The following is a 23452-nucleotide window of genomic DNA, read 5'->3' as shown; positions in this document are numbered from 1 at the left end:
CAGAGCTGTTGTACCTTCACCAGGTAGAAAAAGTCTTCTTGCAAGATGTCTGCGAGTGCACGAAGCTCTCAGGTTTTGTTTGACCTAAGCGATCTGCCTTCCAGCTTCAAATGGCCCCCTTGTGGTGGGCTCCAGTTGTGAAGAAGTAAATGGTACTAGGCGGTTAGCAACTAGCACTACTTATCCTAAGAGGTGCGAGTTTAATTGATCGGCCCAAGAGGACTGCTATTGAAGCACTTCCTTCAATTATGTGTGAGGGAAGTAAGTGAGCGAAGGAGTTATAATCTATATCGGCCTAAGAAACTTGAATGCTGGCCGTAGGTATACCTCTGAATTCCTATACCAAGGAATCAACTGGGAGCACAGGCAAAAACCAACTGATGTTAATAAAAATCAACCATGCTCTATGGAGTGGCTGGTCGCAAGGGATATAGCGCAAGTGAAGAACAGCACTAAACTACCAGTCACGGGTTGAGTATTCTTGCAAGAGCTTTAAGGGTAAGATCCTAGTGGTATGGACTTCAGAATGGTCGAATTGTGCAGGATTGTCAAGAAGGAGCAAAATAGATGGATAGTGCAAGGTCTACAAAAATAATGTGAGAACAACTCTCCTATAGAGCTGATTCCCAGGGGAAGAAAAACTCCTCAATCGTATGTACTTTGGTCGTTTATATCGTAGCACACGAATGTCTGGAATGTGTAGGTGAGAATTGTAGCATAGTTAGCGAGTGCACTGTAGGGAACGAGAATCCTCTAGGCATATATCACACATATTTTGACTCACAATGATTGGTATAGTGTGCAACTCACTATCTATGACTTTCCTGTGAAATGCACCAGAGGTGTGACACTTTCCTGCATTCTCGTGCACACACTTAGTGCGCTCTTCCCACACTCAGTCACCTATTGTTGCGCAGCATCTCAGAGTGTCCATCCATCATCCAACCAGTCCCCTGGTGTGTCCTTTTCCATTTATTCTCATGTCTGGCATAGTATGATACATTATTTCATCATGGACCCTTATTTACATCATTTACATACTTAGAGCGCTCCCTATTCGCTTCCGAGCCCTGGGAGCACACCTAGGCACAGCTTACCTGTGGCCTATGAAGTTTTCATACACCTACCACCACCATACAAGACACAAACCACCATCATGTCTAGTAGTGTCTAGCAGTCAGAATCACCATGAGTTAGCATCCATCAGAGTCATCGCCCTAGTCCTCAGCATCAGTCCATTATCATCACCAGTCATCACTCAGCAGCCTCAGCTCATGTCTTCACGCCATTCTTCAGTCTTTATACATCTGCACGCACCACACACACTCTATTCCCATGCACGCGTTTCACCAGAGTTGATCTGGCATCACCCAGTGGATCTTGCTTTCCTTGCTTCCCTTAAGGGTTGAACACATCACTCGGTGCACTTCAACCAACATTTAGAGAGTCAGTAGGCCTTCCTCTCACCCCAGAGTTAGAGCCCTCTTTCTTTCTTTAGCTCTGCAGCCTAGCAGAGTTGTTGAACCTTCAGCGCAATGAATCTATAGGTAATAAAACATCATGCACTGCGGAATGTGAGTAGTTGTGTAATAAGACCTGCAGCTTGTTTAGCAATGACATTTGGGATAAATAATGCACCAGCAGAGATAGGTGGACATGGATAGGACATGGGAGGGTGGATTCCTAGGACCAGACTGGAGTAGGAGTGGATGGGTCAATATATATGGATTTAATGATCTGTGCTTTATCTCCTTTTCTGAAGGTGAGAAGAACCATGCTATTGATCATACACACCTAGCACCGGTATGATCATCACACCGCTTATATTCATTCTCTTTGACAAAATAACCCCATCCTCAGCTAAGGCCAGGATCTTTTTGATTGGTTGATACCATCCGGTGCTTGAGTTGAAAGTTGGCATCTATAGCAAGAAAGAGTGCATACTTCCATCTAGCTATTCATCAGTCAATTCATTGTGTTCTGATAAGGGAACTTGTGCACTGCTGACTTGGAGGTGAAGTTTCCCAGTTAGTAGGGAGGTTTTTTCCAGGATGCGGGCATGCAGGGCAGAGAATGGCCAGATCTCCATCTTGAGTGGAACCTATTCTGGCAGGATGGTGGCCATGACCTGAACATTTGAGTGCTTTGATGTTTCTCCACTCATGGACTATCCTTAGAAATACTGAGTAGTGATCCTGATCTTTTGTGTAAGTATATCTGAATACATGATGTTAGAAAATGAATCTATGTGAATTGGCGTGATTCCTGTATTGTCAGTCCGCTGTGCCAAGCTATGATAAAACTCATATGCAGACACTTTAGACTCGAAGGAGAGTATGTGAAAGAACTCCAAAACAGCAAATGTTGCTGCTGTTCTTGGGTCAGTCACCATGGAAGGGAATAAGCGCGCATGGAGTAGTTGTTTGAAGTGTGAAACTTCCTGCTTGCATCCACAAAAATCAAGTCCTGTTGGATGCACACCATGGACATCGATAATCATGAAGTCATCACCAAATGCTGGTGTCAGTCTGCGACAAGTGATACCAGGAGGGTGTCCAAGTTGAATGTGCAGGCCCATGGATTTCAATGAAACAGGGTGGAAAAATCTGCCCCTCCATTCCTATTTCTCGTTGTTAAAGTTAGAATTGGAGGATCAAAGGACCATGCACCTTGATTCTATAGAGTGGGGAGTTATGGTGCATGACCAACATGCAAGCTCAAGAGAGAAAAAATCCTGACATCAAAACACAGCATCCTCTGCACCACATGCATATAGGGTGTCTGAATCCTGGCCTCTTCCTTCAAGTCATAGAAACTCATTCATGTATGTCTGACGTTCTGGCAGCCAAGAGGAGATGGGAGTGTCCTATGTAAGATCAACTATGGCATTATCTTCATACTAACACTGAAGACTTACTCCTGCAGTTCTCCTGTGTCTCTTTTCAGCCATTGGCATCTCAGGCGCTCCAAGGACATTGTCCACCTCAGATGAAGAGTTGAAGGGCACCATCTCATTCCAAGGATCATCTTCAGTGGGAATGGTAGGGCCAGCATCAGTGTCCACAGCGTTTTCATCCTCCTTCTCAGGTAGGGTGGCAGGAATGTAAGAAGTCCGAAGTGCAAGTTGACCACTAGGCTGCAAACTGTGTTACAGTCATGGACACCCCTATTCATTTTCCTTTTCTTACTCATCTGTATTACATCACGAGCCGCACATTGCCACTGCTAGACTCATCTTTGACTCATTTGTATTACATTACGATTGCTGCTGCCATTGTTAGATGACTCATTCCTTATCTCTGACTCATTGTTGACTCATGCCTGCCCTAAATCATCTACAACTATATATATATTCAACAATGTACTCAGTAGTTCTTTACTTTAATCTTACTAGGTTTTACCTGAAACATCTTTCACTTAGGACCTCCAATCCTAAGTCATCTAAAGACCAATATTCAAGTCAGAGACACTCTCTCTTGCCTTGTCTTATGATCCTTGTATTTGCAAGGTCCTGATCATGACATCAGCCATCGCTCTTATCAAGCTGCTGTTGTTACAACTACCCTAGTTCATAACAAACTGAACATGCAATGCCTGTTGACATGATTTGAGGGCTGGGTGGTGTCTGGCTGTGTATGCCTGATGAGTTTGGGATGTTTAGATGGATGGCCAGTGCGTCCAGACTGTGACATGGCCAATGCTGGCTCTCTAAGCATCAACACATTAAATTTCACTACTAGGTAGATTAGTGATACATCTAGTGACACATATGCCAACATACATACCATATGCACTATGGGTGAATCCTAGAAGCTCGTTAAATGATATATCGCAATGGATGATTGAAACTGACCTAAGATATCGCAGCAATACAACTCTGCTTGCACATTCCTCCCATAATCATGGATCAAGGTATGCAGTCCGAGTTGAGTGTTGATATTCAGGCCAGAGCTCATAGCAATTCCTAGTTGTCCAAGAGGTGGCAGCCCACACAGGAACAGCATACATGGCTGATGCCTCACTTGACAAAATACCAAGTGATGCCATGTAGCGAAGAAGCTGTGTACTTGATGCTGATGCACAGGGAGTGGTTAGAGAATTGGCCTGAGGAAGATGTTCTGTGGCCTGATCATCCTATGGAGCAGCATGCATTGAGTGAAGATGAGAAGGTGGAGCTGTGCTTAGCCAAAAAGGAATGCAAAGAAGTAAGTGTCTATACTAAAGTCTCTCAGTGTTATACTGACTGTGTTTGTAGATCTTAAAACAGTGGCTGAGCTGGGCATGGCTATATCCAAGACACGCTCATTCTATGTATGGGTGTTTGGGTTGTTGTGGAACTGCCGATAGACAGTGTGTATACCCTGTGCCAGATTTAACAGATTTTGTTTGTGCTCATCTTAGAGAACAGTGACTTGTGTAGTATATGGTGTAATGCTAATTTTACAATGTTACAAAGCAATAAAACTAAAGTCCATATCTACTACATCATGCGATAAGCAGGAAGCCAATGTAAATTCAAGCTAAAGATCTTTTACTAGTATGTACCAACCGCATTGCGGTTGGTACATACTAGTAAAAGACCTATAAAAGTCCAATGGAACACAAACCAAATACAGTGTGAGTGATTCTCGAGCTTTCTCTACCAAATACCAAACTCCCTTACAACACCAACCACAATCACTACATCAGATATGGGTAGACCGAAGCTTTACAAAACCACTGAAGAGCTCCAGGAAGCAAAATGAGTGCACAGACAGGTGTACTATACATGGTGTGAAGTCATTTTATTGGTATTGGAGTTTTTAACAGACTTTCATTTCACACCAGACACAAGAATAAAATCAGTACAAAAATGAAAGCAAGATATTGTGCGCAGTAAGTTCATCTCTCGCATTCTCGCTATCCAATTATCATAATAAATACTAGGAATCCTGTGTCTGATAAGACATTGATGACACTGAAGCAAACCAAGCCAGTGGTGTCCAGATGCTGCTTGTTGGTGATGTGCTCCTTGTACTGATTGACATTTTCTGATGAACACTTGGATGTACAGGAAAAAAAATCGCCTAATAACCTACTTAGGTGGTCCCCCTCACGAAACACTTGATGCACTGTATACCTGCTATCTGGAGACACACTGCTCGGATGACATTCATGATGTACTGGGCATTGTTCAGGAGATTTTACAGGAGCTCAAAGAGATCAAAGATAGTATGTCAGGAGGGAGAGCCACAGATAGAAGGTATACTAGTGCTCAGGATGACTCTAAACAGGCTGCAGATGTACTATTGGCCCTCAAGGATTTATTCTCCTGTGTGATGGTCCCAGACATGGATCTTGGACAGTGATACACACAAAAAAAACTCCTGTTTCAGAGTCTTTAGGAAATCCCTGCTGTTACATGATCTATTTACTTAGTAGTGCTTCTCGATTGTGATGTAGTGTAGCTGTATGAGTATGACAGTGTCCGTGCATGGGACATTGATCTCAATTTTTACACTACATTTCAATATTCATTTCACTTACTGCAGCCTAAACACCCAGTCTTTGTAAATCAACAGATCAATTAACATTAATGTATGTATCTAATCCTCTGCTGACATGACTGAATGTCTAAACTATGAAAATAGATGGCCCCTCATAAATGGACAACATCCGAGCAGGAGGTGTGGCTTGAACTGTGGTACCAAAAATTCACCAAAAAGCAGAGTGACAAGAGTAGAAACCACAAAAACTTCTTTGCAGACCTTTATGAAAAATGGTTCGAAGCATTTCCAGAGCCTCAGCCAGATCATATCACCAAATTGGGGCCATTAACACTGGAAGAACACGATAATGCAACTGACATACAGAAAGCCATAAGTTTCATTGAAATAGTCAAAGATGTGACACTGAGAATATTTGATAGAAATTACATACATGATTCAAGAATAACTTCAGCAGGTCGAAGGTGGGGCAACAAGTAAAAGCCAATGCAAATGGCATCTTTGATGCTGTTGTGCGCAAAATAACCAAATGTGAAAAACCTATGCGAATGCTTCAGGAACAGGAAGCATATTCCAAGTTGTACTATGCTGACTGTGTTCAGAAATCCATCCAAGAGATGCTCAAGGTTGCACAAGCAACACAATCACTCACAAATGGTCAGTGAGTAGCACTTGTGAAAAAAGAAACCATGGCCCTGTATGCTGGCGAGTCTGAGGAGATCAAGGCTAAAGTGAAGGAGTATATCCATGTGCAGAAGCAAGGGCACAGTAAGGAAAAAGCTGAGCTTTGGAGTGACGAAGATCAGCAGCGGTGTGTGCTGCTTGGGTTCACTGCATAGTATTATCAGCTGACATGCACAAAGAAATCTCATGAAGCTAGCCACCATTGCAAATCAATTTCTGAAAGGCCTCACTGATGCCACTGGCCTATCCTTCAGCCTTCTCATTGGGGGTCCATCTGTCAAGTTAGGTGGGATGATTGATGTCTGGAGGTATGTTCTGCATTAGAAACTCAAAAACTCGAGGGTCAAACTTACACTGGGCAGCTTCCATGTTGGGATGACAAAGCTGGGAAATAATTTTAGCCAGGCTTACCCTAAATTTGAGAGTGAGGTAGTGGGACTGTTTCATGATTATCTGTATCGTGTGTACCGTAAGTGTCATCTCTGACCAACCATAACACCTTGTACAAAAAAGCTTACCATTGTGATAACAGCGGAAGCCACAGCACTCAAAGATCAGAAGATGGGAGGAGCTAGCAGCTCCAGTTCATTGTAGGGAGAGAGCTTATACAACGAGAATTGGCCATCATATCGTGCATCGGATATGATGGATGAGTTGTCCAAGCAGGATACATCTTTGACAAACATGTTTGGATCACTGGATTTATCCGACTTTCCTTCTTTGTCACATGACCCAGATGTATCTGAGTTTCTGCCTTTGTCAAATGGCCCTGGGTCTCCCATATTGACCTCTCCAGCATTGCAGCCCTCCAGCTTTGACAACATTCACCCTCAGCTGACTCAGTCCCTAGTGGATTCACGCACCCAACTACTCACCTCCCTGGAAATGCAGAAGAGCCCAACAGCAACAGGCCAGATGCACTCCCTGCATCTTCAATGGCAGAAGATTCTACAGAGGACTCGCGTCCCTCACCCATCCTGTTGTAGGGAACAAGATTCCTCTAGGTGTATATCGCCCATATTACAACTCATGATGATTGGTACAGTGTACAACTCACTACCCATGACTTTCCCACAAAACGCGCCAGAGGCGCGATGCTTTCCTGCACTATGCGATGCATTCCCACGCACACACTTAGTGCACTCTTCCTGCACTCAGTTACCCTTTGTTGTGCAGCATCCCAGAGCATCCATCCATCGTCCAACCAGTTCCCTAGTGAGTCCTTTCTCATTTATTCTCACTATCAGACCATATTTAGCATTATATGACACTATATTTCGTCATGGACCCTGTCCTTACATCACTTACATACATAGAGCGCTCCCTGTTCGCTTCCGAGCCCTGGGAGCGCGCCTAGGCACAGCTTACCTGTGGCCTGGAGAAAGTTTTCATACACCTACCACCACCATAGATACAGAACCACCATCATGTCACTTAGTATCTCATAGTGAGAATCATCATCCTCAGTCAGCATGCTTCAGTCATTGCCCTAGTCATCAGCAGTAGTCAATTATCATCAGTCCCTCCACTCAGCAGCCTCAGTTCACGTCTTCATGCCATCTTTCAGTCTTTTACACATTTGCACACCACATGCACTCTATTCCCATGCTTCGCGCCCTTATGTGCACGACATTCCTGCATGCGTGCTCCCAGCGCACTTCACCAGAGTTGACCTGGTGTCACCCAGTGGATCCTTGCTTTCTTTGCTTCCCTTAAGGGTCGAACACATCACTTGGCGCACTTTGACCAACATCTGGAGAGTCAGTAGCATTCCTCTCACCCCAGGGGTAGAGGCCTTCTGTCTTTCTTTTGCTCTGCAGCCTAGCAGAGCTGTTGAACCTTCACCATCTCACACTTCCACTTCAGCAAACATCGTCAATGAGCCTCAAGTGGATGAGGCTCAAAACAACAAAGGGAATGACAGCAGCGGACCCCGCAGAACAAGGCACACACACATCCCATCGACATGCAATATCATTGCCAACTCGGTCAGCAACAATTGCAGGGAGAATGTATCCTTGAACCCGGCTTCAAAACACACCCATGCCACTGATTCATCCACTCGTGCAGGTCAGCAAGCAAAGTTAGTCTCTTTTTGTTTTTAAAACCTCTTATGCTCATTATCTCGCACAGAAGACCAAGGGTGTGAGCTCAATACCGTCTGCTGCTCAGGTTCTTCCTGTGCTTGCTTTCTTTGGTCCATGTTCTTGTGTTCCATTTCATACTGCTTATTTTCATGTCTTGCACTGGTTAATGTTGACACAAAACTGTAGTTGAAATTTAGTTCTAATTTTAATTGAATTGTTATATTTGTGAAGATAATGTGTGGTGTGATAGTACTAAGGGTTACTAGGACAAAGGCTTCTGTCTGATGCTCTGGAGTGCAAACATTGGACCAGACCCTTGTGAATGTGGGTTCAGTTCTAGCTCAGAATGCATTCGAATGCCCAAACCAAAAAGAGCCGCCAGGACAAATAATGACAAGTTGATCTGGGACACCATGAAGGTGAGAATGAGTGGAGCACTGGAAGCAAGGCTGTGAGCACCTTAGGAAAGATCATAAGTGTTAGATGAAACACACCGCTGAGCCAGAGACATGAGGATGTTGAAATTCAGCTGCACAGGGACCATGCAGAACTTGATTATCATTGGGATGAATTACAGTAAATTGAATGTATCATTCGAAGGAGTGACATGGCACACCTCACTGTTTTGAACGTTATCAGTGTATGTCCAGCAATGCCTATAAAACAACAAGCTTACCAAAGATACTTGTAGTAGAATTGTTGCTTGTGTCTCCCAATAGTGCAGCAAGGATAAATTTTGTACATGGGATTGTGTGGGTTTGGAACATACTGTAGGGCCCATTCAGTTCATTCTCACAGTTGAAGAATGCATTTTCAAATGCAAGTCCCAGTGCCATCAGCCATGTTCCTTCTTGGCAGGTACAAGAAGCAAGTCCATCATCAGATCCTATCACCAGCTGCTGATCCCATCAAGGAGAATGAGGGATGGCAGGGTGTAAATGAGGGTGAACTGCCAAATATCCATATGGAGCATTCAACCCCCCATAAAGCGGTGATTTGTAAGCATGGAAAGCTGCCAGCACAATTCTCATGTAGGATACATCCTGTTAGACAATGGATGACAACAGAAGAGTATGTATTGGACTTTTAGGACTATAGTCCACTTAAGATATATCTATATAGCATCATGGGCTGGCTTATCCTGAGCTAGTTGACAAAAACCAAGTTGCACTGCAGTCTCTACTAACAGTGGCTGGGAATTGCAGTGTACACGCCATTAAAGAATGTCTTCAAACTGATGCACAGTATGCTGCTCACCTTGCTAGTTTAGTAAGCCCTTTGCATGTCTCAATTTTTCTTATGTTTTAACTATCTTTCATTACTTGAGGTGGAGCCACGCATTCCATTATTGTGCCGTGACCTTAAAGTTGCCATGTGCACCAACATTGATACTTACTTTCGGCTCAGCAATAATGTGGTCAAGGCAAAGAAATTGATGGAGCAGCATGCATATATCTATGCATTGAAGTTTGATGTAAGTAAATTTGTCCTTCAGTCTTCGCTGCTAGCCTCTGACTAACATTCTTCATCAACAGTTGAATGATGATGCTTTACCCATAGGCAAAACACCCTACCAGGGTGACCTGCTGATCTTTCTCATATATGAGGCAGTCTTCAGTGGTGCAAAGTCTATCGGCATCAAGTTTGTCAAGCACTTTGCCAAACTGGCAAATAACAAGGGCAATCGTCCTGAATGCCCCATTCCATTACTCACACTTGTGGCAACAGTGGTACCATCCTTTCTACCAATCTCTGTGCTATATTGATTCATTTTACAGGTCTATGCAGCCCTTTTCTGGAAGAGACTTGGCTCACCAGGGAAGTTTAACTTAACAGGGAATCAATTCAGTGAGACGTATGTGTTTCATGTCAAGTTCCTTGAGGACTTGAAGCGGGATGCACCAGGAAAGTTTCATTGCATGATGGCTGATATTTATGAAGCTGTACAGTAAGTTTTACAGGTATTCATGGTGCCGTTTCAACTTGGATACTGACTCTGCTACTTGAAGGATGTTAAGGTCGCGTGCTCAAGGGGGTCAGATCACAAGGGCTTGGCCTCAGCTCGTACACTGTGCCCCTTTCCCGAGTATGTGCCCTTAATTTCTGGGGGCTAGAACAGTCGTCCAGAGTTTCTGGGATTTGACTAGGGTGGATAATGGACGTCCAGATATTACCTGGGCAAGCGGATAAGACTAATCCAGACAAAGTCCAGACTAGAAACTAACAGGGGATGGACTACCCTTAAGGTAGAGTCGGAAATGTAGTCTAGGATGCAATCCTAAGACTCAGAATATGACAAGAGACTTATCTCAAGTCCAGAGGACACAGGAATGAGCAGGAACTAAGATGAGAGAGCAGGAACTCAGATGATATTCAGACTGAGGACTCTACTGTAGTTGTACAGGGGTTATATACTAGAGGCTATCTGAGAGGATCAGTAAGCAAAGGAGTAAGGCTATGTACGAGCATGCAGAAACACATTGGTAACCAAGATGGAACATATGTAAATGAACTTGGAGATGAAACTAGTACAAGGATCAATCAGCAAGACAGAAACAGAGATAACCGAGAACCAGAAAGGGGAGATGCCTAAATGGGGATAGGCGCAGGATCTCAGACAGAGGGTGGGAATAGGTCCGGAGATCTGGGGATCCGGAAGGCAGGGCGGAAACAGGACTGAGATATGTGAGGTGGTGGATGTAGTCCAGAATCCAAGAGGAGGTAAAGTCCGGATGTCTTGCTGGACGGAATGTGCGTAGGGTGGACAGGATAGGGGATCCAGGAATGAGTTGGATATGGGGTCCGGAAACAGGTCCGGAAAGCGTGGGAATATGATGGGATCTATGTCTGGCATACAGGATATGACAAAGGACCTTGAAATGAAAGGGGAATGATCATTTCATTAATGAGCATCAAGATGCACTGGGGCTACTCGACCTGGATGGAATGGCAGATGATTAGGTCCTGTATTCATGCTGATCTATACCTGTAAACATCCCAGATTCGTGTATCACACCTTAATTTGCCTAGTCCTCCAAGTTGCATCAGTAAACTATAATGTTCTGTACAGCATCCCAGCCGTATAGCTTGGTCCCTACTACCTAGCTCACTACAGTAGCAGACCTTTCTGTCAATCCCTGTACAGATGCCCATAGACACACCCAGTGAGGACTAAATAGTGCTGGTTTCCTCTGTCTATGGCTGTACAGACACTCACAGACCACTCAGAAAATGGGAGTTGTGCAGACATTGCTTGTTGTACATATTTTTTCACTCAATACAGTAGCATAGCCACAAATGACATATATTGAATCTTGGATCATGGAAACACGAAAGCACATAACAGTAGTAGTAAATGACGAATCAAAAGAAATGTGACTACAGGGTAAGTGAAGAGTGCAGAATACAAAGATTTAGTCCAGAATAACCTGGAGGTGGTCATGTCTCGCCTCCATAGCACTGCCGTTGAGCTTGAGATTTTTGGCCCTGTATGAATGAAATCAGTTGAGGTTTTTCATATGAAAAGAACTTACCATCTGGCTTTGGCCCATTCTCGAAGTTGTGCTGACAATCTAGGGCCATGATATTCATCCTTGAGGGTATTTTTGATGATGTTGAGAATTTTCCAGTAGATTGGTGAGTATTCCTTTGAGGAGAAATTTGGATAACGTTTACCATTACCATTCTTCTCAAGACTGTCAAAGACACAGTGGAACTATAGATAGAAAAATCAGTACATGAGCATGGCATTAAGGGGAGGAGAACACGTCACCACTGTGGCAACTAAGGCTAAGCATGATATTGGCAATTGTGTGCGAAAATGATCTGGCCGCTGTAGGGAATGAGATTCCTCTAGGCATATATCGCCCATATTACAACTCATGACAATTGGTATAGTGTATGACTCACCATCTATGACTTTCCCGTGAAACACACCAGAGGCATGACACTTTCCCACATTACATGACACATTCCCATGCACGCACTTAGCGCACTCTTCCCATGCTCAGTCGCACATTGTTGCGCAGTGTCCCAGCACATCCATCCATTGTCCAACCAGTCCCCTGGTGCATCCCTTTTTGTTTATTCTCATATTTAGCATTGTACCATATCTTATTTCATCATAGACCCTTTATTTACATCATTTACATACTTAGAGCGCTTCCTATTCGCTTCCGAGCCCTGGGAGCATGCCTAGGCACAGCTTACCTGTGGCCTAGGAAGTTTTCATACAACCTACCACCACCAGAATATACACCAACCATCATGGCAGTCACTTAGTATCTCAGAGTTAGAATCATTATCTTCAGTCAACATGCTTCAGTTGTTGCCCTAGTCACCAGCAACAGTCCATTATCACCAGTCATCATTCACCAGTCTTTACATGTCTGTGCACCAGCTTGCACGCTATTCCCACGCTTCGTGCACCTACGTGCTCGACATTCCCACACACATGCTTTCAGCACGCTTCACCAGAGTTGATCTGGCATCACTTCATGGATTTGCTTTCCTTGCTTCCCTTAAGGGTCAAACATATCGCCTGGCACACTTTGACCAACACAAAGAGAGTCAGTAGCCTTCCTCTCACCCCAGAGGTAGAGCCCTCTTTCTTTCTTTTGCTCTGCAAGCTAGCAGAGCTGTTGTACCTTCACCACCTCCATGCAATCTGGTAAGGTCCTGTGTAAAAAAAAGCAATGGATGCATCACGGAGGGCAGGATTAGCAAAGTTCCTCATTTGCCCCTGTTGATCTTGCCATGAGTATGGGTATATTTAGTGCAAAATCACTTACATTCTTGTCTATTCCAAACTGTAAATACAAACCACCCTGGAGTAAATTTTTAGCAGTGTTTTCGACCCAAGTTGCACATTGTTGAGGAGGAACCGAAGGCGGAGGCAAAAGCGAGTATGATAGCGGTGCAATGTTTATTGCAGTCTTCTTCAGATCAGACCGCCAAGTTTACAGGTCGTCATACAACTGTAGTACAAATGTGAGATGCATCAACAAGGAATTATGAATGTAAGTAAACCACACACCAATTGTGTCATGTTATATTGCTGCTCTGGCCAGACCCCTGCATCATGATATGAAACAGATTAGTTTGGGATATTAGTTCAGGAACAAACAAGTATGTACCAGCTTCAAACTGTCTACCATTCTTGTCCCATGCAACCAGAACTGAAAGTAGAACCTCAGAGATGGTTCCTGGCATCTCCTTGACTAAAGGTGGGAATGGGTTTTCCAGGGCATGCTGCCCATGACACTCTCCTTTGGCCTCCTTGAGAAAACTTTTCCAGCATGGTCCATACCAAGCCAGTTGATCAGGCCTCAGCCTGTCAGATCCCTTGGGTTTCTTGGATTTTGACCAGCACTGAACTTGGTCGACAGACTCCGCCACTTGATTCAACAGCTGGAGCATTTCAGGGTCAGGAAGGTGAGGCTGACCATTTTTCTTATGGTGGCGCTTCAATACATCCTCGGCCTTTGAGGTGTTAGTCTTTGAAATATCGTGAGCCTCATCTAAAACAGAACTACTCTCTCACCTGAGGATCTGATTGTTCCTGCTGCACTCCTGGTAAGGTGCCCAGAGGCTTAAAAGGTGAGAAACTGTGAGCATGATGCAAATGAATAATGAAAATAATACCTGGTTGCTGTTGTTGAGATGCATCCAGGCAGAGTCTTCATCTTCATCGCATGAGTATTGAAATTCGAAGTCTGGTGTCAGAGGGCGAGCAACTCGAACCTGAGTAGGGAGTCCTTCAGCTGAAAATCCTGTAAATTGAGTCAGTGAGGGTACTCCTAACATGAAATTCTTACCTGGATGTCCCTTCTGCCGTTGGTGAGCTTCCCCCCAACCAAACTGGGATTCATTATTCTCTCCTTCATCTCCTTTGTCCTCATCCTCATCCTTGCCCTTGCCCTCATCCTCACCCTCTTCATCCTCATCTTTGTCAATGTCAGTGTTGGTACCACTACCACTAGAGTCACTGTCCTCCAGATTGGATCCTACCAGCCTTGCATGAAGTCCTTGCCTAGCGACATCACCCTCCTCACGCAGGGCCAGGTCTATATTGTAATCTGACAAGGTAGCAGTTGTTTGAGGTTGTGAACTGTGGGAGTGATCAGTGAAAGTATTCTGATTGCGCTGCTCAAGATATGGGTTATTCAAGACTTGAGGATTGGGCTCCCCGCCAGGAGGGACAACATGAGTGGTGGTTGAAGCCGCAAAACCAAACCTCCCGCCATTTTGCTGCAATAAAAAATGAGGCACCTGGGGGCTGGCACTGAAGTCCGAGGGGTCAGGACTGTATGGCAGGGGGAGCACCTCAACACACAATCAACACCACTGACAACAAAGACTGTGTGTTATACCTTCTGACAATTCTTTCAGCCTTTATGATGTGGTTCTGGAGCCTGAGGGTTCACAGGATTGACCATACCAAGAGATGTGGTGCCCTTGGGTTTCCAATTCTGGGACTGAGCCTCTAACACTACCCCAATTTTCTCCAGCTGGGCATTCCTACCCCCTGTTCCCACATTGGGGCAGCCAGAACATCAAGGAGCAGTGTCCACTACATCAACTTTGGTAAGACCAAGAGATACAACTGGCATGCTAGGAATTTCGACGGGGTTTGCTGCACAGGGCTTCTTTGGTAAGCTAGCCTTTGAAGCGTCAGAAGCTTTGCGCTTGGACCTTTTCTTCTTGGGACTGGCTACTGCACGAGGAGGCATGTTGCAATAAAGAAAGCAGCAAGACAGGTAATTTACAAATCAGACTCACCATTTTATACAAATCTTGGTGGAAGGACTTGTATAGCCTTGACGGTTATTGTGATGCTTATCGGAGTACTGCTACAGTATTCGCCTCAACTGTATGCAGGATGCAGCGCTGATGGAGGTAATCAAAGACTATGCACCGATAGAAAGACATAAAATTCACGCCTTCAAGTCAATGCACAGCTGTGTTATTACATGCAATCAATTTGTAAGTGTGCTGTTGGCATCACATATCCAAGTCAACATATCATTATGTAAGCAAAACATAAACTATAAGGCAAACAATATCGATGTCAGTTGTACATGACTCAGAGTAGATCTACAAGTAGTCATATACATGTCAGGAAATATGTGACACCCATCCAAGTCAGTGTGATAACTACTAATAAGAAAATGCATGTGATATGCAATATGTTACACCTGTTTGGATGTCTCCAGTGAGTCATCCGACTTCCTCCACTTCAGTATGGGCAAAGACAGTGAAGCAACATGTTTCAAGCCATTAAGAGCGGTGGCAGTTTTCTTGAGCATTGTCACAGTGGATTGGAGCTCCTCATCATTGGAAAGCTCCTCAAGATGAGAGTTGAGTATGTGAAGAATGGCATCAAAGGTAACAGGGTTAACCATGTTATCCTTCAATGCTGCACACCAATCCTTTGCAAGGGGGATGAGGGGTTTGAAGTATGGGTGAAATTTGTTTATGAGATGCTGTTCATCCAATGGATTCGCGAAAAAGGTGATCTTGAAGACAGCACACAATGCCAGGTCAAGGCTGGTCCAGCGATCAAGTAAGGAATTGGGCATGCGCTCCTGACGGACCATGCCATTGGGACTGCAGAACTTGATGCAAACCCAAGTGAATATGAAGAAAAGAGATTCAAGATCATCGGAGTAACCTTGGACCACATGAGAAATGGGCAGCGCTAAAGAATCTGAGGAGGTTTTTGGTGTTTTCAGGGCAGGAGCATTCTTTGATTTCAATTTCAATTTCAATTTGTTTGCTTTCATCAGCTTTTTCTGCTCAGCGTCTGCAACCACCTGTTGCTGCAAAAGCGAAACCTGGCTGAGAAGCATGTGTGACATGAAGGGGACCGTGCCCTGGAAAATGAATCAATATTTGAAACTCGATATGAAATGAATATACTTACTGTACCACTGATGGAATATTTATTGTCCACAGCAATGCATACTGCAAATTCCTAGTCAATAAGGAACCCCTTGCTGAGGTCTAGATCATCCAGGATCATCGCATTATTCAGACTACAATTGCAATGCAGGATCCCGCGCTCCTCCACCACCATTCTCTGGACTACAAGAAGAGACATCAGTTCAATGCTCTTACACAACTCAACTAGTAGACACTCACTGATCACAATGTCCCTTAATGCTCTCACAAACTCTTTCAGTGTTTGAAACATGTGGAGGGGGCGAGCACATGGCTTTAGGACAAGGCAGACATGAGTGCGACTGGTGCCCTTGGTACTCCAGCATTCCCTTTTGTGATAACTTCGAGTGACGTCAACCTCGCCTTCTGATGTCATGACAAGCCAATAATCTACTAACTCGGGAACGCCAGGGACACCTTGCATTAATTTCAACATCTCTATCTCATTCAAAATGACATCTTCCCGCTTGCCGAGAATCCAATGGTCCTTGATGATAAAATCTTCATCACCCAGACTGGCCAGATAGCAGATACATCCACAACCAACAAGCCCCTGGCTTGCAGAAAGAATTCACTTGATAATGTACACATCATCCCCTACACAGATCTTGCCACAAGGTTCAGGTGAGTGCACAGAGTAGGGAAATTGGGAAGGATGAGGTGTGATGGAAGATATACTCTCTGTCAAGTCCTGGGGAATTTGGGATGCGAGGCTGAGGAGGGGGGCACTGGACACCATAGTGGATTGCACTGGAGGGAGGGATGGGGGGAATTCTTCCGTTTGCATAGTAGATTCAATTGAATTTCCTTCAGGTGTGTCCTCTGAGTCAGTTAAGTGTTCCTCAGAGCCAGAGTCATCAGAGACCACAGACTCAAGATCATCATCAGAGGATGGGTCCCAAGAGCCCAGTTCATCAAGGGATTCAGAAGTGGATGTGGCAGGGTCTGCTGAACTGCTACATCAGGGTATGTTCTTGATTTGGCAATATTCATGGATATTTTTGGAGGGGGGTGGCGAAACAAGTTTTGTGAACGAAACTGTTGAATCATACCCAACACATTCTAGATTACCAAAATTGATAACAGCGATTATATGAGAAAATAAGTCAGGCTGCTGATATATGTCAAAGCGGGTAGATACCATGCCACCAGAGTGATCATACAGGAGGACTTGGAGATGATGATAGGCATTAGTGAATGATAATATGAGTGCAAAGCGCCTCCAGGGCTGTTCGCTCATCATGAGGTAGGCATGGGTGTCTGCAGCCTTCCCAAGCCACATCACAGGCTTGTATGGACTATGTATCAGCTCACCGGATACCCTGATATTTCCCCACTTTGCTGTGATGTTATCAGATAGAACAAGGTCAGGTTTGCACTTTATCTCACTCCCGGGCAATGCCTTGTGAGCATTGGCTGCGCTCCATGTGCGAGTTGCATAACACTCGTGTTCTAGGAGGGGTTGTGATGCTGATAAACAGCCAGCAAGAGCATTCATAAAGGATGCAAAAATTTCTTCGTAAGTTGCACTGTCTGCAACCTCTGGGTCCTGACTCACCGGAGCACCATGGCTACTACCACCACTAGCGTCTGAGTCCGAGCCACCTCCAGGGGGATTAACTGGAAGATCCCAGTTCCAAGTACTCGTTTCAATGTTGTATAGTGGCACAAGAGAATCTGGCAATAAACCATGATATTGCAATCTGACATGTTCATTGGGATGGATGATTTTTTTTAGAGGAATTTGGAGTTCAGATACATGAGGGAGAGGGACCTTGAAAGGTTTAAAAATATGAGACAGCAAGTGCCCCAGCAGTTGCGATGCCTCTGGTGCGTCCTTGTGCATAACCAAACAATTGAGTTCATCAGAAGTGATTTTATTCATGGTATGGACATCACTGACATCAGGGATGGACAACAAGGAGGAAAGTTTGATTCCATTGTCAACTGTCCTGAAAAAGGAAGCCATTTTTTGTCTGGTTTGCACTAGTATGACAATGGTGGGATCATTTCAGACAGTACTATCATGCGCCTCAAAGCGCAGCATTCCAAGAACTAATAATAAAATGGCTTCTCACCCAAAGCAATTATCTTACTAGTATACATGAGTTAAAAAAAAACCAATCTGTGAAAGCTACATGGAAAGAGGGAAGAATTTGTTTTTGTCCCAATATTTATTGAGCCAAAATTCTGAAGCATGTTCCATACTGTTACATTGGGTGAGACAATTGTCCGCACTTGCACCAAAGCAAGGTACAAGGTTGACAGGTGCCCTGAGCTGTGTAACTGGTATGACATCACCCACCCAAGTACCATTTGAGCACTTTGCTCATTTAAGTATGTGCAGTTGAGTACTCAGTTCACGATTACTTCCACCTTGTGGAATGATGTCAAAGCGATAGATGTAGGTGAGGAAGTGGTCCTTCCATGACCAATATGTGCCAGCTTTTCCAACAGGACACAGAATCAGCCTAATTTCACCAATGGTGTGCCCTGAGATTTAATAATGAGAATAATAAGCATGGGAGGAGAGAAAAACGTACCATGAAGACCATCGGCAGGCCATGAGCATCTCGCATTGTTGTTTACAATGACCGGATCATACCAGCCACAAGTCCAGACACCAGAATGTGGTGAACAATTCAGGGTCTGAGCAGGCCGCACAACACTAATATCATGAAGATCTGTATCCTGCAATCGAAACTTGAACCAGACTTGGAGCTTTTTGAATGAAAGTGAAGTGGTGGGTTTAGCTCTCCTAGCCCCCCCAATAGTATGAACATAATCCTGCCCATGAGCAGCTTCGCAACTAAGAAAGTCAGCAATGGCTGGTTGCAGGTCTGGAACATCAAACTTGAGAGCTGTGTCGTCAACAGAAATGGATCTAATGGATGGGACATGGGCAAGATGAAATGATGTATGTCCAACAGAGAATGAGCACAATGGCACAGGAACTGTCCCCACCTCCCTGTCCTGGAGGAGCTTTGCAATTGCAAAGTGATTGGTGATGGGGCATGAATGGCCAGGAGATGTGATGGTCGCAAGAAGTTCTGCTGGGATGTCATCATTGTCATCATTGTCAACATTGAAGTTGACATCATCAGAATCAGAATCACCATGATCTGTAGTCCGCTGATTTGAGCCTGGGATGTTTTCCAGCAGACTTGTTGCGAGGTTGAAGCAACAACATTTATCAGCGCGGTCCAGATGACAACAGATTTGTGAATTGTAATTGTTATTGTTGCTTGAGTGTGTGGGATCTTTGATTTCGGTGATGTGTGCATGTTCTGTAGTGTCAGTGGTCCATTGCATGATAACTCCACTGTTTCGAATACTTGGAACTATACTCTGCATAAGCTCAATCTTCGGGATAAACCAGTTATCGATGACTCTATTATGCTGACTGTGATGAAATCCACCAGCTATGATTGTGTGTTTGTTGGTGTGAAATTCATTGAGCACTGCAGAAATGCATCTGAGAACATTGTCGTCAATCCAAGGTGACTGCATGAGATAGCGAAAGTCCATCAAAGCTCGGATGGCAGTGATCATGGCACTAGGTGCTGCATCTGCGCTAACTGCAATGATTGAGCGCTGGATATCACGCTGAGCACATCCTGTGACCTGTTTGAGCTTTGAAATGCCCCTGTGAAATTGGTGAAACCCCGTGACAGGCTGCAACACAGAAAAGCGAAAATCAAGCTCTACATCCCCGACTGCACAAATGAGCCATTTCACATCATGATCATAAAACTCCCGATGAATGTGGTGGAGAGTTTCAGGAGTGAGAAAATGGGATGGTTCAGAAAGGATCCAGTCCGCAAAGAAAGGGTCGGATACACCATTCAAACAAAACTTCTGAGCTTCACAAAAGAATGCTTCAATATCGTCAGGATCAGCCCTTACTCAGGCAACGTGCAGCTGGGCAAGTGTAGTTGATTTTGTGCGAGGCTCATGGTGGAAAGGGTCTCCAAACTGTTTATACATTGCCATAGTGACTGGGGAGGTTTTTCCCCCGACAGTAGCCAGCATCATGGCCTCCGGAGTGTCAACAATATAGCTTACAAGCGGTGTGAAGCAGTATCGACTGTGCCCGATAGGATCAGATAACATAACTCCTTCACGAGCAGCCTGCTTGAGGGGATGTAGCACGATGTTCAAGCATTCATGGATTAGCTGATCCTCAAGTACGCCTCACATACATTTTTTTTTGTGAATAAACTTTGGCACAGGGAGGGCAGTAAGAACAAAGGTGTTAGATGACAATTTAAGTCGTGTAGACATGTGTATATTGGCGAGGCTGATGAGGAGGGGATGTGCAACTCTGTCACTGGTCATCATAGAGATATTGGTCTTGTCAGATGACAAAATTGTCCCAAGGAGCATTGCACCTCTTGGGAGGGCTGACTGTTTGAAAACAAGTAAGTACAACGACTTGCAGAAAGAAAGAAAAATGTACCTGCATGTTCCAGGTGTCATCACCAGTCATCCATTCAGAGTATATGTGGCACAGTCACTGCACAGTAGCATACACCCTGCGAGGCATAAAATCCATTCAATCATGAAAGAAAGGGTGATTTAAAAGGCTCACAATACATTCCAGGGGATCATGCCAATACAAAATGACAGGTGATTTTGTCAGATGTACAGTAGGGATTACTTGGGACATCCAGGGTGGACTGCCAGGCAGCATTTCCGCTCGACCATGTAGTTCCTTGGCTGAACAAAAAGATAATGGAAGACTCTTGATCTTAACAAGACACTTGTCAGGATAGTCAACGCAATGAATAAGTCTAAAACTGACCATCTCAAGTGAAAGAAAGCTGTTGACCTTTGCCATGCTCAACCCCAAATGCAGTAACCACAATGCAACCTCCCAATCTTTCCAGCCACTAAATGGGTAATAGTCATTTTCTTTGTGATACATGTTGTTCTCATCAGAATGAAATGAGTCGAGGAAAGTGTGACCCCTGCCATATGTTTGAGGGGGTTTGGGATGCCAGTTGATGAAGTCTGAGTCAGTCAGTGTCACCTCCTCGTGGACTTGATCATCACCCTCATCACTTCTACCCTGAAATACCCCATCCCAGTCTCCAAATCCAGCCCCATCAAGCTCCAGGTCAACATCAGGAATATTCAGTGCATGGTCGACATCCATGGAGTCCAAGTCTGCGGTACAGATGGACGCTGAATGTAAACAAATGAGATCCTGTAGCCAAGTACTACAGCCAGAGTGAGGCTGACTCATGTGTCAGGCAACAGCGCTGTGGTCTTTGAAGTTGTCTTTGCTGCATGAAGGACACTGGTATGAGTTGGACATATTAGTTATAGAGGTGAGAGTTACATTCTTGGAACCAATAAAATTGTTTTTCTAACATGCCATGTCAACAAACGCACCAGTCAAGCTGAATATCAGTGATTTACCATCAACTTCACGTTGCCCTGTTCACTGGCATGCCAGCCTTAATAATACTATGTGTCACTCTGGTAGCAGTATTTCGGACTTGTATGACATAGTCAACACTATCAGGTCAATGGTAAGTAACTCATACCTTACGTTGTAAACAATACTCCTTAACATTTTCACAGATGATCAGTGATGCCGATAATCTTGAAGTGAACCTTGTCCTGGACCTCGCAAGGGCAAGATGGGATGTCGTCAACGCAGAGAAAGTGCTTGCTGACTGTGTGGTCTGCAAACACGAAGTCTTGGCAAATCTCTCCAAGCACAAATTCAATATTTCGAAGCAGAAGCTCACCAAGGCGGATGTAGGAATAGCTCACATGCAGATAACATTTCAAAAACATGGTCTCTCTCACCACAGACCCGCACAGAGTGTTTTGCAAGGTAAGTTCTTACAATTCCATACTACCCTACAGTGCTACAACGCTAATGTTATATATTTAGAATCACTCGAATGTCATCACATCACGGTCCAGCTAGATTAATGTCGACATACACCGCCCACTCAGTCCGTTTCATTTTCTCTCTTTTTTCTTCATCCCTTCCGTGATCACACACTGCCCGAAACTACTGTTTACCGCATTTTTCGCATTTTTCGCATTTTTCGCATTTTTCGCATGTATATATTAATGTAACTTTAAGTATATCAGTACAATAGATGTCATTGCAATGATGATCGCAGGTTGTGTTTGAATTCTGAATTTCTGGTTCTGAGTTTGCACTTGATAAAATTTTAAAACCCATTGTAATTGAATCGAAGTATACTAATAGCGCTACTAGTAGGATGTAATACACTTGGCAGTATAGTACTAGTAAGGTGTAAAGTCCTGTAGGGCATATAGAACTGTGAGCAACTGGATACCTTGTGGTCACAAGTGTGCTGGGAACTTGGGGAACTGTGGAGTCTGTAGCTGGCTGGACAGGAATGCAAATGTTGTACTTCCTGTGGGAAAGTTGTGGTTTACTGATGTGGCTGTGTTATGTATATCCTTTGATCAAATATTAGTCTTTTTTGCTCGTAATATCATCTAATGTGCGCGATTCGCTATGCTACGTTCGAAATATATTCTCTGAATTTCTCGATATTGCCTTTGAATTCATGATAATTATCCTTTATATACAAGGGAGTAAAAAAGTCTTTCTAAACTAACTAATCATTCTAAAGCCCATAATTTGAGATAATTCGAGAGGATTACCGAGAATTATCATAGTTTAGAGTAATTTCCTGGGGGAGGGTTTTCCTGATGCACTAATTATCTGTGCGCGCCGCCCTCACAGAACTGAACGTCATGGTGTTCTGTGATAAAACTAGTACCCGGTAGTTGAACGTCTCGCATAATGAGAAAATCGACTGATAGCTGTCCGAGTCAGTGCAGTTGGTAGTGACTCTAGCACTGGCAAACATACTAAAAGCTCGTGGTGATCAGTTCCAGGTGGTTCAGACTGAGAACTGAAACAGAGTTCATGGAAAACAGGAAAGTGACAGCGCAAAAAAAAATGATTCAATGGTCCTGAGACTCCATGTTGGGCCGTCCACATGGTTGTCAAGTTCAAGGTGAACTTCTCCATATATTTTGATTTACAAGTATTTGACTCGTACTACATAGTACAAACAAAAAAAGTTATAGCGTTTCAGATTTGCATACAAATACAGAACATCGCAATATCAAGGTTAGTGCTGATTCAATTGCTGTGGACTAGAGTGCAGTTAGCCAGATCTCCGATAGAAGGGGGCGTTAAAACGTACGCTAAACAGACCTGGCGCTCAGTCAAGAAAATCCCCCTCAGTC

The 23452-nt window shown here is 44.2% G+C and overlaps 7 protein-coding genes across 7 annotated transcripts; 3 read left to right on the top strand and 4 right to left on the bottom strand.

Moving 5' to 3' along the window:
* Window positions 1-1856: 1856 nt before the first annotated feature.
* Window positions 1857-3010, bottom strand: BJ212DRAFT_1446844 (uncharacterized protein; the record flags this gene model as incomplete). Its single annotated transcript, XM_041338309.1, has 4 exons — window positions 1857-1954; window positions 2009-2172; window positions 2226-2620; window positions 2918-3010. The coding sequence occupies 4 exons, from the start codon at window positions 3008-3010 to the stop codon at window positions 1857-1859; spliced, it is 750 nt and encodes a 249-aa protein (XP_041193309.1).
* An 892-nt stretch (window positions 3011-3902) lies between these two features.
* BJ212DRAFT_1480607 (uncharacterized protein) lies at window positions 3903-7156 on the top strand (the record flags this gene model as incomplete). The annotated part of the gene is made up of 8 exons (XM_041340119.1): window positions 3903-3912; window positions 3969-4047; window positions 4085-4205; window positions 4256-4311; window positions 5054-5211; window positions 6156-6297; window positions 6350-6478; window positions 7021-7156. The coding sequence occupies 8 exons, from the start codon at window positions 3903-3905 to the stop codon at window positions 7154-7156; spliced, it is 831 nt and encodes a 276-aa protein (XP_041193308.1).
* Window positions 7157-9098: 1942 nt separating this feature from the next.
* BJ212DRAFT_1299504 (uncharacterized protein) lies at window positions 9099-10209 on the top strand (the record flags this gene model as incomplete). The annotated part of the gene is made up of 6 exons (XM_041332875.1): window positions 9099-9248; window positions 9308-9328; window positions 9380-9526; window positions 9585-9731; window positions 9793-9987; window positions 10036-10209. The coding sequence occupies 6 exons, from the start codon at window positions 9099-9101 to the stop codon at window positions 10207-10209; spliced, it is 834 nt and encodes a 277-aa protein (XP_041193307.1).
* Window positions 10210-11670: 1461 nt separating this feature from the next.
* BJ212DRAFT_1480605 (uncharacterized protein) lies at window positions 11671-14988 on the bottom strand (the record flags this gene model as incomplete). Its single annotated transcript, XM_041340118.1, has 9 exons — window positions 11671-11743; window positions 11791-11972; window positions 13293-13330; window positions 13393-13753; window positions 13800-13847; window positions 13901-14028; window positions 14074-14506; window positions 14683-14783; window positions 14850-14988. The coding sequence occupies 9 exons, from the start codon at window positions 14986-14988 to the stop codon at window positions 11671-11673; spliced, it is 1503 nt and encodes a 500-aa protein (XP_041193306.1).
* A 459-nt stretch (window positions 14989-15447) lies between these two features.
* Window positions 15448-18167, bottom strand: BJ212DRAFT_1480604 (uncharacterized protein; the record flags this gene model as incomplete). Its single annotated transcript, XM_041340117.1, has 5 exons — window positions 15448-16131; window positions 16182-16222; window positions 16400-16713; window positions 16774-17146; window positions 17270-18167. The coding sequence occupies 5 exons, from the start codon at window positions 18165-18167 to the stop codon at window positions 15448-15450; spliced, it is 2310 nt and encodes a 769-aa protein (XP_041193305.1).
* Window positions 18168-18527: 360 nt separating this feature from the next.
* On the bottom strand, window positions 18528-21356 carry BJ212DRAFT_1299501 (uncharacterized protein; the record flags this gene model as incomplete). The annotated part of the gene is made up of 4 exons (XM_041332874.1): window positions 18528-18691; window positions 18742-20076; window positions 20401-20605; window positions 21003-21356. 4 exons carry the CDS (start codon window positions 21354-21356, stop codon window positions 18528-18530), a joined length of 2058 nt encoding a protein of 685 aa, XP_041193304.1.
* Window positions 21357-21579: 223 nt separating this feature from the next.
* On the top strand, window positions 21580-22147 carry BJ212DRAFT_1480602 (uncharacterized protein; the record flags this gene model as incomplete). Its single annotated transcript, XM_041340116.1, has 3 exons — window positions 21580-21735; window positions 21788-22046; window positions 22107-22147. The coding sequence occupies 3 exons, from the start codon at window positions 21580-21582 to the stop codon at window positions 22145-22147; spliced, it is 456 nt and encodes a 151-aa protein (XP_041193303.1).
* Between the last annotated feature and the right edge of the window lie 1305 nt (window positions 22148-23452).

This window comes from Suillus subaureus (assembly GCF_016647635.1).
Source record: "Suillus subaureus strain MN1 chromosome Unknown BJ212scaffold_15, whole genome shotgun sequence".
In the NCBI taxonomy this organism is placed as follows: domain Eukaryota; kingdom Fungi; phylum Basidiomycota; class Agaricomycetes; order Boletales; family Suillaceae; genus Suillus; species Suillus subaureus.
Note: the sequence above shows the minus strand (reverse complement) of the source record. Positions and strands in the feature narration are given on the sequence as shown.